At 37.1% G+C, this 15563-nt stretch overlaps 2 protein-coding genes across 4 annotated transcripts in view; one reads left to right on the forward strand and one right to left on the reverse strand.

The window, feature by feature from the left end:
* Positions 1 to 10455, forward strand: part of RASGRP1 (RAS guanyl releasing protein 1) — a 76160-nt gene extending 65705 nt beyond the window's left edge. For 2 of the 3 annotated variants that reach the window (XM_032261202.1, XM_032261200.1), the window contains 2 exons: positions 3873 to 4258; positions 7874 to 10455. In XM_032261202.1, the coding sequence (XP_032117093.1) occupies positions 3873 to 4258; positions 7874 to 8008 (521 nt within the window). In that variant the 3' untranslated portion in view covers positions 8009 to 10455. The remainder of the gene's footprint in view (positions 1 to 3872; positions 4259 to 7873) is intronic. The other variant, XM_032261201.1, reaches the window with a different exon arrangement.
* Positions 10456 to 12324: 1869 nt separating this feature from the next.
* The window catches only part of FAM98B (family with sequence similarity 98 member B), a 28553-nt gene continuing 25314 nt past the window's right edge, over positions 12325 to 15563 (reverse strand). Inside the window, exon 8 of the mRNA XM_032261203.1 lies at positions 12325 to 14181. Within this exon, the coding sequence (XP_032117094.1) occupies positions 13876 to 14181 (306 nt within the window). The 3' untranslated portion in view covers positions 12325 to 13875. The remainder of the gene's footprint in view (positions 14182 to 15563) is intronic.

A 15563-nucleotide genomic window follows, 5' to 3' on the forward strand; every position in this document is an offset into this window, starting at 1 on the left:
AACACTGAAGTATCCCCACCCCATCCCCGGCTCCAAACCCAAAACAGTGATAGGGAGAATATGTATGTACATGGGTATGTATGTGTGTGTATATAACGTAAATTAACATATATAGTATGTAAATAATATTAAAAGGCATAGTGCATTCAAAAACAAAGACAAAAATATCACAGGTCAGATATGTACTAGAAGAAACACAATGCAAAGAGTAGAAAAAGCTACTGGTCTGCTTGGCTGCATGTGTAGGAAGCAGGTAGAGGCAGCTGCGAATTAGATTTCTGCATAGTAACAGAGACCACGGTGGTCTATGCAGGAAAGGTGACCAGAACCAGACTTACTGCCTAAAATTGAGAAGGAAGGCTAAAAAAAAAAAAAAAAAAAAACCAAAAAAAAAAACCTGTGACTATCACTTACCAGCAAGAAGCAGACTTAGCCATAGGCATTCTTCTACTAGCTGAGTGACTGTGATATCCCAATTTTTCTCCAGGACAGGAGCCCCAAGCCATTAATTTAAGACCAGGTTCTTGTCTGGGGGACCTTGAGGGGCCAGGTGGGAGATATTTGTCAAAATTCTAGAAACAGAGGGCTAAATGTAGAAAGGAAGAGGGAGAGCAAAACTCCTACCCAAGGGGAGCTTGCAGATTAAAATTCCAAATCATACAAAGAAAATCCTAGGACTAAGCCAACACATTCAACATTCAAAAAATAAACTAGCAAATTCACTTATATTAAAATGCAAACAGCAGTACAATAAGGAAATGATTTTAAACTAAATATGTTTGGGATGCTCCAGGTCTAAAGAGAAAAGAAGCAGAATAGACTACCTCTGTCTTCACGGAGTAGTTCTAGTTCGGGGGAAAGATAATATACAACTATAGAGCAGTTTAGAAACAATGCAAGAATATATGCTAAGAGCCAAACAGGTTGCAGAGACACCAAATGACAGGAGGACATAACAGAGATCACTCTGCTGGGGCTGTTGGGACCTTATGGAGAAGGTGGAATCTCAGCTAAGTTTTGAAGGAAGGGTAGAATTCAGTTAAGAGAGGAGGCGGAGCACATTCCAGATAGGATGTACGGTCGGAGCAAAAGGCAAAGGGCAGAACAGCTTTAGTGCTGTTGACATAATGGGTGAAAAAGGTGTTACGGCAGAAATGAAGGTTTGGGTAAGAGACAAAGTAGAAAAACAAGACACTCTAGAGAGTCTTAAATGACAGGTGTCTGTCTATATGATAAAATGAGCTACTTAGAAAAGAGTGACATGAAGGGTTTGCTGGGGAGGGTTGGGGGCACAAGGCTTCATAGTGCTACACTAGGCCCTGCTCTCTGGGCCAGCTGGTTAGCCAGCATGTCAAAACACTCATCACCTTGACTAACTAAAGAACATATAGGTATTGGGCAAAAATCCAATGCTTATTAGGTTAGTGCCAGTTTTATATAAGAAGTCATGTGACTGACTTATAATTAGAACCCAAAAGGGAAGTAATAAATGAGTTTATTTATATAAAGCACTTAAAATCAGGCCTAACACATGTACCATATGCTAATATCATGACTCTTTTGAAATAAGCTCCCTAAAGTGGTAAGGCCTCTATAGTTGCAATAAATGCCTAGAGAAAACTTGAACTCCACATAGTATATATTCTGCATTTAAAGCACTTCTAATGTTCATTGGTAAATATCAATATGCATTTACTGATCAATTAGATCAAAGCTTAAGTGCTTACGTCCATGCAAGAAATGCATATTCCAGTTTATCACATCAGCCAAGTACAAATTTTCTGCTGTGTTCCTAAATCCTTCCCCATACTATCTATCTAAACACAGGCTGACTTGAAACCTTTGGAGTGTTTTGTACTTAGGGGGAAAAATCCTCTTACAGTCTTTTCTAAGAAAGAAGATGCTAATCAACTAAGGATTTGATGTTCAACTTTTAATAGAAATCACAAGCACCATTGTGAAAAATAGGCCTGTACCCCCATATTTCATCATGAACTCTGTATTTTCAGTTACACATAACCTTAGGGCACTACAATTCTGTCACATAAAATGCAGATTTTCAAGTGGAAAAGGTAGCAGAGAGCAGCCTGAATTTCAAGCCTCAAACGGTAATCCCTGAAGGGTCTGCCGTTAAGAGACTTTTCCTCTCCAGGCCATCTCTCCTCTTTCTCCATACCCTGCCCCACACTGGTAAGACAAGCACTTTTCAGGAAGTAGACCAGTAAGTAGGATAAACACATATGTATCATGGGCAACAAAATGATAATTACTGTGTTACTATAAAGTTGCTAAAAGTCAAGGCCTATTTGACTTTTTCCTTTTAGAAAACTATTAAGTTGCTAGACGTCAAGGTCTATTTCTGCCTAGGCAGAAATGATGATTGGGTATCATCCATTCTAGTTGTTTCCACCTCATTATTATTTCGGATGGTATCTGCTTATCAAATCAAAATTTGCAGTGATTTAGCCCATTATTGTCTTTCTCAATTTCATCAACTTTCACTTTCGTGAAACTTATACCTCTCCCAATTTCTATACCAGTGTGGTCTCGGACTCTTCCTGCAATGTTAAGGGCTTTCTGTTGCTTTTTGTTCTTATTTGCTTTCTGCCTTTAGCTCCCCAAAGTGTACAGTACCCACATTTCTTATCTACTTTCTGCCTTTTGCTCTATTTTGTTATTTGCTTTCTGCCTTTTGTTCCCCAAAGTGTATAGTGCCTATGCTCCCTGTATGTCTAGGAATTCAACCTAAATCATAGAAGGGATTATATTCATAATTTGGCAATTTAGGTTGGTAAAAAGAATATATAACTGTATTACAGAAAAGTTGGAAAATGGAGATATAAAAAATCACCCATAATACTCCTCCAAAAAAGACAGTGTAATTATTTTAGGGTGACCATAACAATTTAAATATTTGAACATTTAAATAACTATGTAATTACAATTTTGAGCTTTCTTGGATAAATATTAAATGTTAATTTAAATTATGTTCTCTTCGGCAAGAATTAAACTAGGAACTTTGTAAAATTTCTAGTTTTACAACTGGTTGATTCTGGTCAAATACTAATTAGAAAACTTTTTTGTTTTTTAAAGCCATCTTGACTATACTAATCCAATGTCTTCAAGGTCAGACTATCCAATGTTTTAATCACCGCTGAGTCTTTCCAAAAAGCAAACTTAGATGATGCCGTTTATCTTAAAGCCTCTCTGTTACCCATCTTAAATACATCTGCTCTTACTCTACTTTTCCAGGAAGTTACTCCTTATGGTTGAAATTATTGGCTGGGTCCTGGGTAGTGGGTGGGTCTTAGATGCAGAAGAAAACCAGAATAACTTACCTTTTTCCTATCAGTATCAAACAAGGGCAATTCATTTTAACGCACATTTCTTTCTAATGGTTAAGCTGTGCCCACTGTACAAATGGGTCCCCAGAGAGTTCTTATCATTTGCTTGAAGGTGCCTGTATTAGGACTGAGACATGAATGCTGACAGCTCCCAAATTTCAGGGTCCAAGGGACTATTTATGGAGCATTTCTGTCTATATATTATTCTTGTTCTCTTTAATTTATGAAACTATAGCACTGAGGCAGGGGCTTCAACTTACCTCCAAAAACAGAAACCCTCTAGGCAACTTTTGTGCAAACAGAAGATGCTCTTTCTCAGGGTGGATGTAGCTTGACACCAGTGGCCATGTCTTGGCCAGCAAAGCCCCCGATTTCAGCCCTCATTTACCATCTAAACTGAGTGCCTGAAAATGGGTCCTCTTTCAACATATGGAACGCCTGTAACAATAAGAAAGGTCTCATTGAAACGAATGGGTCAGTCTTGAGTCTCTGCTTTCCTGAGCTAGAATGTCCTGTATTTTCCTACAGCACCTGAGGAAGGACCTTTTACATTCCCTAATGGGGAGGCTGTGGAACATGGCGAGGAAAGTAAGGATCGGACCATCATGCTGATGGGAGTGTCCTCACAGAAGATTTCTCTTCGGCTAAAGAGGACTGTTGCCCACAAGGCCACCCAGACCGAATCACGGCCTTGGATTGGCAGTGAGGGCTCTTCAGGTCCCTTTGTGCTGTCTTCCCCAAGGAAGACAGCCCAGGATACTCTTTATGTGCTTCCCAGTCCCACCTCTCCATGTCCTAGCCCAGTCTTGGTCAGAAAACGGGCTTTTGTCAAGTGGGAGAATAAAGACTCCCTCATAAAATCAAAGGAGGAGCTCCGTCACCTCAGACTGCCTACCTACCAAGAGCTGGAACAGGTACCTTCCTTTTCATTTTCCTTTTTGTCACACTATCTTAGAGAAGTGGAGCCAAACCATGAGCGTGTGAACTCAAGTTTCTGAAGATTCACATCAGGCTGACTCCAAGCAGTCTTGAAAACAAAAAGAGAGGGGAGAAACGGAGGGAGGGAAGGAAGAAAGGATGGATTGATTCCAGCTTTCTCACAACCCCGGGGGGAGGGGGGGCTTGCTTCATATTACACAAGTAGCACAGGCTTTACAGGGCTCCCTATCACCACACAGGTGGCACTTCAGAGTGCTGGTGCCAGTGCCCAAAGCACTGTTTACTAGGCTCACGGAGAAAAACCACAGTATCTACTGGTCAGCTTTACTGTTCTACCACTCCTTTTCTAGATGGAACTAAAATGAACGTGCCTAAATCCTCCTTCCCTAGAGGTCTCTTTAACATGTTCATCAGGGTTATGGTTTGGGATCATGGTTACCTAAGAGAAGTTAGTGATTTTAGTTCTACAGCAACAACAAGAGAAAGGTGAGTGTATTGTGGCTCACCATAGAAAACACCTACTTCCTAATATAAATGAGGAGAATCTTTTCTGACACATGAGGAAATGTGCTGATCTTTTATACATAGTAGAACAGTGAAAGCGATAGTAGCAGCAAATGCATGGCTGAATATAATATAGGGCAATAGAATCTATAAAATGTTTACAATTATGACAACAGGAGCTGCTTTTTAATGTTAGGTTCACAATATCCTAATTATCAGGTACCTAATAGAGACAATGGAAAAGACAAAGTAAAGTTTACCAAGAAAAGAAGAACAAGAGTTTGGAAACATGATGACAAGCTTTGAGAGAAGGGAACAATGACATTAAAAACAGGAAAAAGTAGGGCTGGGCATAGTGGCTTATGCCTGTAATCCCAGCACTTTGGAAGGCAGAGGTATGAGGTTAGGAATTCGAGACCAGCCTGGCCTCAACATGGTGAAACCCTGTCTCTACTAAAAATACAAAAATTAGCCAGGCATGATGGAAGGTGCCTGCAATCCCAGCTACTCGGGAGGCTAAGGCAGGAGAATCACTTGAACCCAGGAGGTAGAGGTTGTAGTGAGCCAATATGGAGCCACGGCATAACAGCCTGGGCAACAGAGTGAGACCCCATCTTTAAAAAAAAGAAAAAAAAGGAAAGTAGGAAATGGGAACAGCAGAAGGAAGAAGAGCCAACAGGCAACTGTCGAGACACTCAATTCTGTAGGTTCAATCACTGATATACTTCTTTTTGTTTAGACTCGAGGACACAACTCACAGCGCTGTCTCAAGAGGTTACCTTTAATTGGTAATAACCTGTAAATGGTAAGAAACTCTGTCCTACGACAGTAGTTTCCTTTCTTTTTCTTTTTTTAATTTAAGTTCTTTTTTTGAGACAGAGTTTCGCTCTTGTTACCCAGGCTGGAGTGCAATGGCGCAATCTTGGCTCACCACAACCTCTGCCTCCCAGGTTCAAGCCATTCTCCTCCTTCAGCCTCTCGAGTAGCTGGAATCACAGGCATGTACCACCATACCTGGCTAATTTTGCCTTTTTAGTAGAGACGGGGTTTCTCCATATTGGTCAGGCTGGTCTCAAACTCCTGACCTCAGGTGATCTGCCCACCTCAGCCTCCCAAAGCGCTGGGATTATAGGCGTGAGCCACCACGCCGAGCCCTACTATCCTATGACAGTATTTTCTTACCACTTATAGGTAACTAAGCCATTTTAAAGACAGGGAAGCAAGGTTACATTAATATCAATCAACATTATCATTCAGTATATTAGAGGAGGAGGAATGCCTTTCTGGCTTTTCCCAAAATCATCAAGGTTTGCACTGTGTGTCTGGAAGCCTGTCAGTGCAAACACAAAACCAGTATCCAGCTAATAGAATTCCTTATATAATTAATTCTACATTCTGCAGAGTGAAAAACTGTCCATGAGGGTTTCAGGATTCCCTGCATTGTCCTCAATGCTGTACCTTCCCTGTCAGACCCCAGAAATTGGATTAAAGAAACATTTGAAGAAACAAATTAGATAATGTATGTGAAACTCTTGATTTGGTGCTTGTGGACAAACTTATGGAAAAAGAACAGATTTTCTGGATGAATGGTACTCTACCTGCTCAGAGTTATTGTTAAGATGTGTTACAAAAACCAAGTCAATCAGAAGGTAGCAAAACGTAGGTTACACAAACCCCTTCCTCTTCAGGGATAGAAACTGCTAAATGCAACCTTTAAAAACCAAGAAAGAAACCTCAAAAAATGAACTCAATAGACAGAACTTTGGTCTTGGAGGCAAAGATTTGTGTTTTCAGTCCCAAATGTTTCTTACACCAGCTGTTAAACTCTACGGTCTATTTGGTCCTTGTGAAATACAAGGCTGGGATTCCATGTTCTGTAAGGTTTGCCTCAATGACATTTTACATGCCAATGAAAAGGAACAATGTGGTTGGCAACAATGCTTTGAGAGGTGGCTTGTAGAAAGATTAGAATTCCTACTCAGCAATATCAGAGTCAATAAACTCTCTTTGTCCACTGCCTCTCTTAACTTTTTAGGCTTGTCATATAGACCTAAGCGCCACAATTCACTGTGTGCATTTTAGAGGAAAATTATGTGTCCCACTTTCCCATTACATATAATCCTTACAATGACTAGTCTGTGTAATTCAACAGTCTTATCCATAACAACTAGTCAAATTAAATCAGTATTTACAATAATACGTAATATATATTAGTAAGTATTAATGTTACATATTATTTTAAGTATAATGCACCTCTGAACCAACACAGGACAAAAGAATAAGCAAATAAAATCTTTTAGGTTTAGATAAACCAGAGTTCAACTCTGCAGTTTTATACTATATGGCAACATTTTCTTCTGTAAGAGTGAGGTATACCACCTATTTTCAAGGTGTTTGTGAAGGTTAAGGCATTCCATTATCATATAACACAGCACAGACACATAGCAAGTGCTCAGTATTGTATGGCAGCTAATACAGCTATCTAGATAATTCAGCTTGAGAAACAACCCAGTGTATCCCAAATTAAACAGACATTGTATATAGTATTCTCTTGGAGTAATCAGTACAGGATAAGAATATAAGAACACTGGACTCAAAATTGGAAGACTGGAAATCAGCTGTTGGCTGTATGACGATAGCAATACAAATTAGATCACTAAATCTCAGTTTAGGGGTGGGGTAAAATTCTTAGCTTAAATTAGCTATGATACCTCATATTAAAGAATTCTCCATTATGCTTTCATGGCTCAGACCTGACCAGAGACTCTGTTTATGCCAAGTTGAGATCTCCTGAGAGAAAACATCCAAAGGTTTTGTCATTATCCACTGATTGCTCCAAAATGGGTTATTCTGCCCACTAACCACTCACAAACTTTGATAACAAAGACTAACTGCTGCTTACAAATGCTCGTTTGATATTTAACTTGCTATTTTCTATTCAGGGCAAAATAACTATCTTGAAAATAGTTTTTAATTCTCAGCCACAGTGAATAGGAGATGCCAATCAAAAGTGGCACTCTCCATTCGTAATTGATTTGCTATTCATTGCTGCTTTATTAACATACCTCATTCTCCTTTCCCTTTAGGAAATAAATAATCTGAAAGCAGATAATGATGCCCTAAAGATCCAACTGAAATATGCACAGAAGAAAATAGAATCCCTCCAGCTTCAAAAAAGCAATCATGTCTTAGCTCAAATGGAGCAGGGTGACTGTTCTTAGCCCAGAAACTCAAGGAGCACAATCTGTAGATGAGTATATAGTGGAGATCTCATTTCCAAAAGTGACTGTAACACACAGACCTGAGGAACTTCAGACTGACCAGCTTTAAAACAGTACTTTAAAAGGAAAAGCCTCTGTTTATTTACCTAAAAGAATCCTAATGTGCAGCATTGTTTTCTCCTTCAGTCAGTTGACTCAAAGGGGGAAAACTAAAGAATACAAAACTTTTGCTATTCATACTGCTGACGTTTATCAAAAGTATGTGATCTAAAACATGACTGTCGTTTCCTGACGAGGGGGCATCTCAGTGGCCTGCCTGGCTGGTTCTTCCTTAAAACTAAAATCTCTGGAAAATGTATTTGCTTCCTACCCTCTGTTTTCTGTCAACAGACTTATTTTGTTCCAGCCAAAGCTTGCTTATAATAGAGAACTACCCATATCCCAAGAGTAGATTTCCTCTATATCCCAGCATACCTTGTAAACCCGGCCCCTTCTTCACTACCTCAGATCTAATCAATTAGCCTATGTACCCTCCTTCCTCACTACACTCATACACATGAGCATATCTACCTATGAGCGGATTTCTACCAATATAGCCAAAACATTTTAGAGGCCTATTAAACAAGACATTATCCAACTGCAGGTCAACTCATAGTTGTAGCCTTACAACTTACAGTCGTCATAAAATAAGTAGTCAAATTAGGTACCTGAAAACATAGCTATTACCATCTCATATTATTGGTTAATTAAAATAAACATAATGCAAACATGTTTGTCCTTATATATTATACAGTGGACAGAATTAGGAATTGATGGCTTTAAAATAAAAAAAGTCTATGAAGAGTCTAACTCTTCATGTTCCATCTTCTGAAGTAAACTATTTTGAAAGTCCTCTTTTTGAACTGAATTTGTGCTGAACTGTCTTCACTATTACTACTCTTTAGAAATAAGCTAATTGGATCAGTGGCTTAAATAATAGCTGACTGTGTGTACATATGTATATAATATGTATATACAATATCAGGCATGTATGTGGCTTGGAATTTTGTTTCCTCCATAAAATAATGTGGAAGTGAATTAAACAAGTTTTAGTCATTTATACAAAGTCACGAATATAAAGTTCAGTTTGTCACAAGATTAGACTGCTCACAAGGTAAAACTGTATTGTTTGGTAAAATCACAATCCTGTGAGTTTTCTATTATGAAGGTTAATAATAAATGGGCTCATTTAGTTGCTTAGGCAACTATTCACAAATTCCTTTGTCAGCCTCTTTTTAGTTCTCTTAAAAAAAAAAAAATCATACAATCATTTTCCTTTTTCAGGGTACTTGGTTTCCGTGCCTGAAAAGTCTGGTACCAGACTGACTTGAAATGCATAAACAAGCTGTCCAGTTGCCAAGAATATAATGTTAACAATTAAAAGTTCCAAACCTAAAGCCAAGAACACCACGTCTTCATAGGAATACAAAGTATGTATACAGCATTGCTTACCTGGAGGATTCAGATCATCTAAGAATTCTCTTTGATGAAAGACCAGTTCCCATTTGCGTTCCTCCTTGCACTGAGTTTTAGTGACATAGAACTAGGTTGTAGTTAGTGTTTCATTCCATTATAAAGAAACATTTTACACACATATTTGCCCTTTTCTAAATCTAAATTCAGAAATACCCAAAGCAGGCCTGCTTAGGCCCACAAACTGGCATGTAAACTTATAGTAACACTTTGTTACTTGCTTTTTATAGGACAAACATGAGTTAGGACAAACTCTAAAATTCATATTCTTCACTATTTTCCTTTGATACAGACCAAAGATGGAATACTTCAATTTTTTAAAACAGTCACAGAACACATTTTTTTTTTTCATTCTTCCTACTTTCCATCCAAAATAAAGATCCCCACTGAGTTTTTATATAAATAACCTATAATCTATAGGGATTCAAAAGGTTACAGCCCCTTTAGTCAAATTAGCAATGGCTAACAGTATCAAGTACTGCAGAATTTACCACTGAAATGGACAAGAGGAAACAGTTTCACCACAGGTCTTTACAGTCCAGCAAGGGCCAAAGAGGTATAGTATAGTATACAAGTTAACAATGTTTGTGTTGAGCAACATGGGGCTAGTGGGATCTACGGAAATAATCTGAAAAAAAGGTTTTGGTTTCTCAATCCTAGTAGAAATTTTTGCTTCTCACACTGACTTTAGTTTGGCCAGGTATTTATCTGCCAAAACAAGGACAAATCTTGTTTTACTAACAGCAGGGTCACTCCTCATTTTCTTTGCTGACTCACCTTTTACTGACCAGTTGTGAACTTCTGTCTAAAAATGTATAATACAGAACTGCAAGAAAAAAACAATTGTACATATATTGTAAAGTTTTTTTGATACCTAATGTAAGTTTTCTTTGTGTAATATTTATATGATAAAAGACATTAGGATCCCTACAACATAAATGTCTTGTGCTTCTTCTATTTCGTGACTATGTAAACACTTTACGTGAATTTTTACTATAATCCACAGCTAAGACCATTCCCTTATTCTGTTAATCAAACTGAGTTTTCCTGGAAGGAAAGGCAAAGCAGCTATTCAGTTTAAATTTTTCTAAATCTTTTTACAACACGAAGAAGTAACAGTATAGGAATATTAACCTCTTTCCATCTTATTCATAACTTACAGTGGTCACTAAATATTAAGTCTATAAATACTTAACATTAAAGGAGACAGAATTGAGGTTGTCAATTCTCTGTGGCTTTTAATTCCACTGTTCATCTAAGCAAACTAGCAAGTAAAGAAGAGAAACTTTGAAGCTATGGATAAAATTGGTAAACGATAGTTCAATCCAGGTAACAGACCCCCAAGAGGAATTTATTTGTGGTCATGATTATTTAGAGTGATCAGAGATAGCCACAATTTTCCCTTAATCCCCAGCTAAATTTTTGTTTAACCAAACCAATGAAGAGAGAGGAAAAAATTCAGTCACTCAGATTCCCCTGTGGAATGCATTCTAGAACATTTAGATGTGAGTGTATTTATCATTTGGACAGTTCATAATACTTCATACAAAGTAATGAAGTCATATGGACAACCTGGTCCTGAAGGAGAGATTAAACTGCCTGCTCACCTCCCCCAGTTTTCATCCCCCAATTTCTCTAACCTGTGCTCCCTCCAAGCTATAGATAGTATCACTGCTCAGGACATTTTTCTGGTCACAAACTTTTTTTTAGGTTGTTGTGCCTCCTTTTGTCACAAATACAGGTAATAAGATGTTTTTTATTTAAAATGTTTTCCCTTTTCTGTTTAATGAGGGAAAGTTTCCCTGATCTGCAAAACAAAAGTAAGTTAGTTCAAAGAAAACCCTTGTTTCCCTTTTGATGCGTGCTTATGAGTAATAGTGTGGTGATTATGTATAGACAGAATACATGCTCTTTATATGGTCCAGAGGAAAGGTCAGTGACAACTTTAATCCAGAAACTCCCAGTAAGATCGTGTCTATACATCCTAGTAGGTACTAGGCTAGACAAAGAAGAAAAAAGGGAAGGACAATGATGTAGTAAAAAATGAAACTGAGAACCAGGCAAAAAAAGAATGAAAAGGAGATATCAAAAAAGTGTTAGATTTTAGGAATCAGAAGAGTGCCATTCATCATACTCCATGTTGTATTGCACTCAATTTATAAAACATTTTCACACTATGGCCTTTCACATTAGGCCCCAAATCCCCTTCCTGCTATTCTAGATACTGCTCAGCAAACTGTTCTACAAAATAAATTTTTACTGAACAAATATGAAAATCCCACTTTACAGGAAAAAGTAAAATATTAGATTCTACGTGATTCAGCTTTTCATTCAATTAAGCTTTATAGGAATGTGTACCTATGAGTGGTTTCAGCTCCAACATGTTTCCAGGAGCAAGTGCTAAACTTTGATAAGAAATAAGTGACTGTAGTGAATAGCTCAAGAGGCACTCCTATAAAGGTACAAAGAAATCTTATTGAAAACCTTATGAAACTGATAAACTATTGTTTCTGTCATAGTTACCACAAATCTTTAGTGGCAAAAAAGTTGAAGTAATTGTAAATCCCCTTTATCAGAAACTAATGCTAGGAAAAAAAAAGGCAGAAATGTAAAGGTTTTAAATGCAGATTTTTAAACAAATAACTAGAAATATTTTACTCAAATAGCTTTTTCCTTATATAGTTTTTAAAAATTATTTTTCAGAGTTCATAACTATTGATAAAGGCATTTTCTTAATTATGGGAAACCTTTTAGCTATCACAAATGAAATTAAGTCTTTTCATTAAACATAAACACACAAAAAATAAATTTACAAATAACTAAAAAACTTTATATTTTCCTACCTTGAACACATTTCTTCAAAGGGTTAGCTTGAAAAATACATGTCTAAGATTACAGAATATTCAATATTTACTTTTAAGGTTTTAACATTATTTTAGATTTTACCACAGAGATAACCAAAACAACAACAACAACAAAAAACCTGCTAAACATCTAATACCACTTGTCCACTGGTAACAATTCAGCTTTCTATCACCTGAGTTGGTTAGATCACAGAAAGTTGTTATGCAGAGGTATTGACCAGAAGCCTACAATGAGATACAGATTTTACACTGAGATGGAAAACATTTATGTTACCAGCTCTTTTTCTTTAACTCTTTACACTAAGGAAAATGCATTACTTGGCCTACATCTTAAAGCATTCAAAATTGGCCCTCTGTAAGTTTTTAACAAATTGCATTTGTACTTAGGTCTTTATGAAACAACGTGATATGATGGTAAGTGTCTCATTCCTCATCTGACAAATGAGGACAAATCGCTCCTTGAGAACTAAGGTCATTTCAACCCACAGCACCCTAACCTAGTGCCACGATTCAAATTCACAACTCTTGATAACTAAGACTTTGTTCCAACTAGCAAACCACATATAGCCATTCCCTAACTTTGTGTTTCCCAAATCTAGCTGTGAATCAGAATTACCAACGGATGCCTTAGCCCTACCCTTGATCTATTGAAGCTGGAAATTACTGCCTTAATCCCGTGTGATACACGTCAGCCTGCCTTTTAATATTTGGATGTCTAAAGTGAGAATATAAATCATGAAGAGACCAGTTTATAGGACTATTTCTCACACCATCATGTAAAGTTGGTAGGTGTCTTTGCTCTGTTAAAGTATTTCTGACCTCAATCTTTAACTATGCTTTGTCAGTCAAACAAGATCATGAAGATTTCAAATCCAATTAGACAATAAATATGTATAGTGAAAAGTAAACTTGGGCTTCAATTAATGAAACTTTAACAGAAACATGGCTAGAGAGGAATCTCCTAAGAGAAAAAAATGATTCACAACAACTGCCTACTAAACACAACTGTAAGTGCCTTTCCCTATTTTGTAAAATCGAACGAAAAAATCCACAAAACACATGCACAGCAATACAGGTGAGGCAAGGGTCTATATTCCTTTCCATTACAGGTGGGTTCATTTAAGTCTCAAACCTGAACAAAATACAGGTAACAATCTAAATTCAATCATGACAATAAAATACTTTCCATTTTCCAAGTTTGATGGTAATAAATATTTACAGTTTAAAAAATAATTTTTGTTCTTTTTTGTTTTTTAAAAAGACACAACATGCTCAAGGGTACACAGAATATGGAAAAAGTCATCACTTCATTTGAGAGATCAACTGGTAGTAAAAAACATTGTTCTTACATATTAACCAATTCAAGAATGGTATCACCAGGAAGTCTAACATGGTGTTTACCTCAAAGATGATATTCAAGTATGTTATTTAGAACACTATGTCTAACATATCTATAAAGAAGCAAGCACTGCTATCTAGTTTTTGTAGTTTTTAGTATCTTCTATATCCACCCCCACCACCGCCACCACCACCACCTCCATATGGATCTCCATAGCCTCTTCCACCATAGCCCCCCCCTCCCCCACTACCCCCCCCCCCCCCCCCACCTCCACCTCCCCAGCCACCTCTTCCTCCCCCCCCACCACCACCACCTCTACCACCACCACCACCACCACCACCCCAACCACCCCTCCCACCGCCGCCTTCTTGTCTCTTTTGCCAAGGGGGCATTTCTGGGGGTGGTGGTTCAATTTCATTCGGCCGGCCTCCCCTGTCAGGCACTCTTCCCATCAGCACCTGTGTGAAGAAACATTTTCTTTTAGTTTCTAGTATTCTAAAAGTTAAAGTTTACATCAAAGTTTCAAGTTATATTATCCTTTCTAGTAAATAGAAGCCAATATTTAAGGACATCAAAGTATCAGACATGACAGTGCAAATTAATATTAAAAATATTAAGTGCGGAAGGATAAGGAGAAATTTGTTAAAGGATACAAAACGACGGCTAGATAGGAGGAATAAATGCTAGTGTTGTATACCATTGTATGATGACTGTAGTTAATATTTAGCTTCAAATAGCTAAAAGGAGGATATTGAACATTCCCAACACAAAGAGATGACAAATGTTTGAGATGAGGGATATGCCAATTATCCTGCCTGATAACTATACATTGTATGTATCAAAACATCACTGTGTACCTCATACATATGTACAATGTGTTTCAACTAAAAAAGTAATGTTACTTCCTGTTTACCAAGTCTGAAGAAAAATATGAAAAAATATGAAATATGTGTGATATATGACAAATTCCTTAGAATGTTATATTATTTCTAATCTGAGAGAGTATTTCTGAAACTTAAAGCCTTAATTTTTTATCACTTAAATCTGTTTAGCAAATTCTGTAACAAATGTAGTACTCACTTCACTAAGAAATTTTTTTTAGGAAAACATTTTTTATGTATGTAACGACATACCTTATATTCATTAACTTAATATCCATTTATACAATAACAACACTGGACTTTCTATTGCCATTGATTTGGTAATTGATTATCCAATAAAAGATTATATTCCTAAGCACATTTCATTTCAAAAACATATTAAGTATATATGATAACATGTGGCCTTAATGATGTCAAAGACTGATACAAAAACTGTAATTCCAGGTGTAACTACAAAGAGAGAGAAGGATTCTCAATGAACTACTTCTTTTAAGACACTTAAGCTCACGTACTTGCAGTGATGATACTACTACCATATTACTATAAGGAAAACAGAGTTGATGTAATTCATTTACTAATAAGCTTTACAATCCTTTCAAAAATAAACCAGGGAAGTTAAACTTAGTTTAAGTATCCAACCTTCTGTAGAAAGTAGGAGCTTTATATGACACAAGCAGAGGAAAGACAACAATAAGAAATGTATCATCTGCTCACCACAGACAAGGGGAAGTCAATAGCTTCCTGCGAGTGTCTTTCAGGAAAGAAAATAAAACAGCAACTGCCTCAACCAAAATGACCAATGAATTATACTTCCATTGATCCTCTAGTCAAAACCAAGTTTAGGAATTTATGGTACAAATGAAAGATAGAAAGTACAGTATCCTCAATGTGAGACAAGGCTCTAAGTATTCAACATTCTTTCAAAGATGGCAATGATGTCCTAATTACCAAATCCAAAA

Source organism: Sapajus apella, unplaced genomic scaffold (genome assembly GCF_009761245.1).
Source record: "Sapajus apella isolate SASKATOON/1434 unplaced genomic scaffold, GSC_monkey_1.0 scaffold122, whole genome shotgun sequence".
Classification (NCBI taxonomy): Eukaryota; Metazoa; Chordata; class Mammalia; order Primates; family Cebidae; genus Sapajus; species Sapajus apella.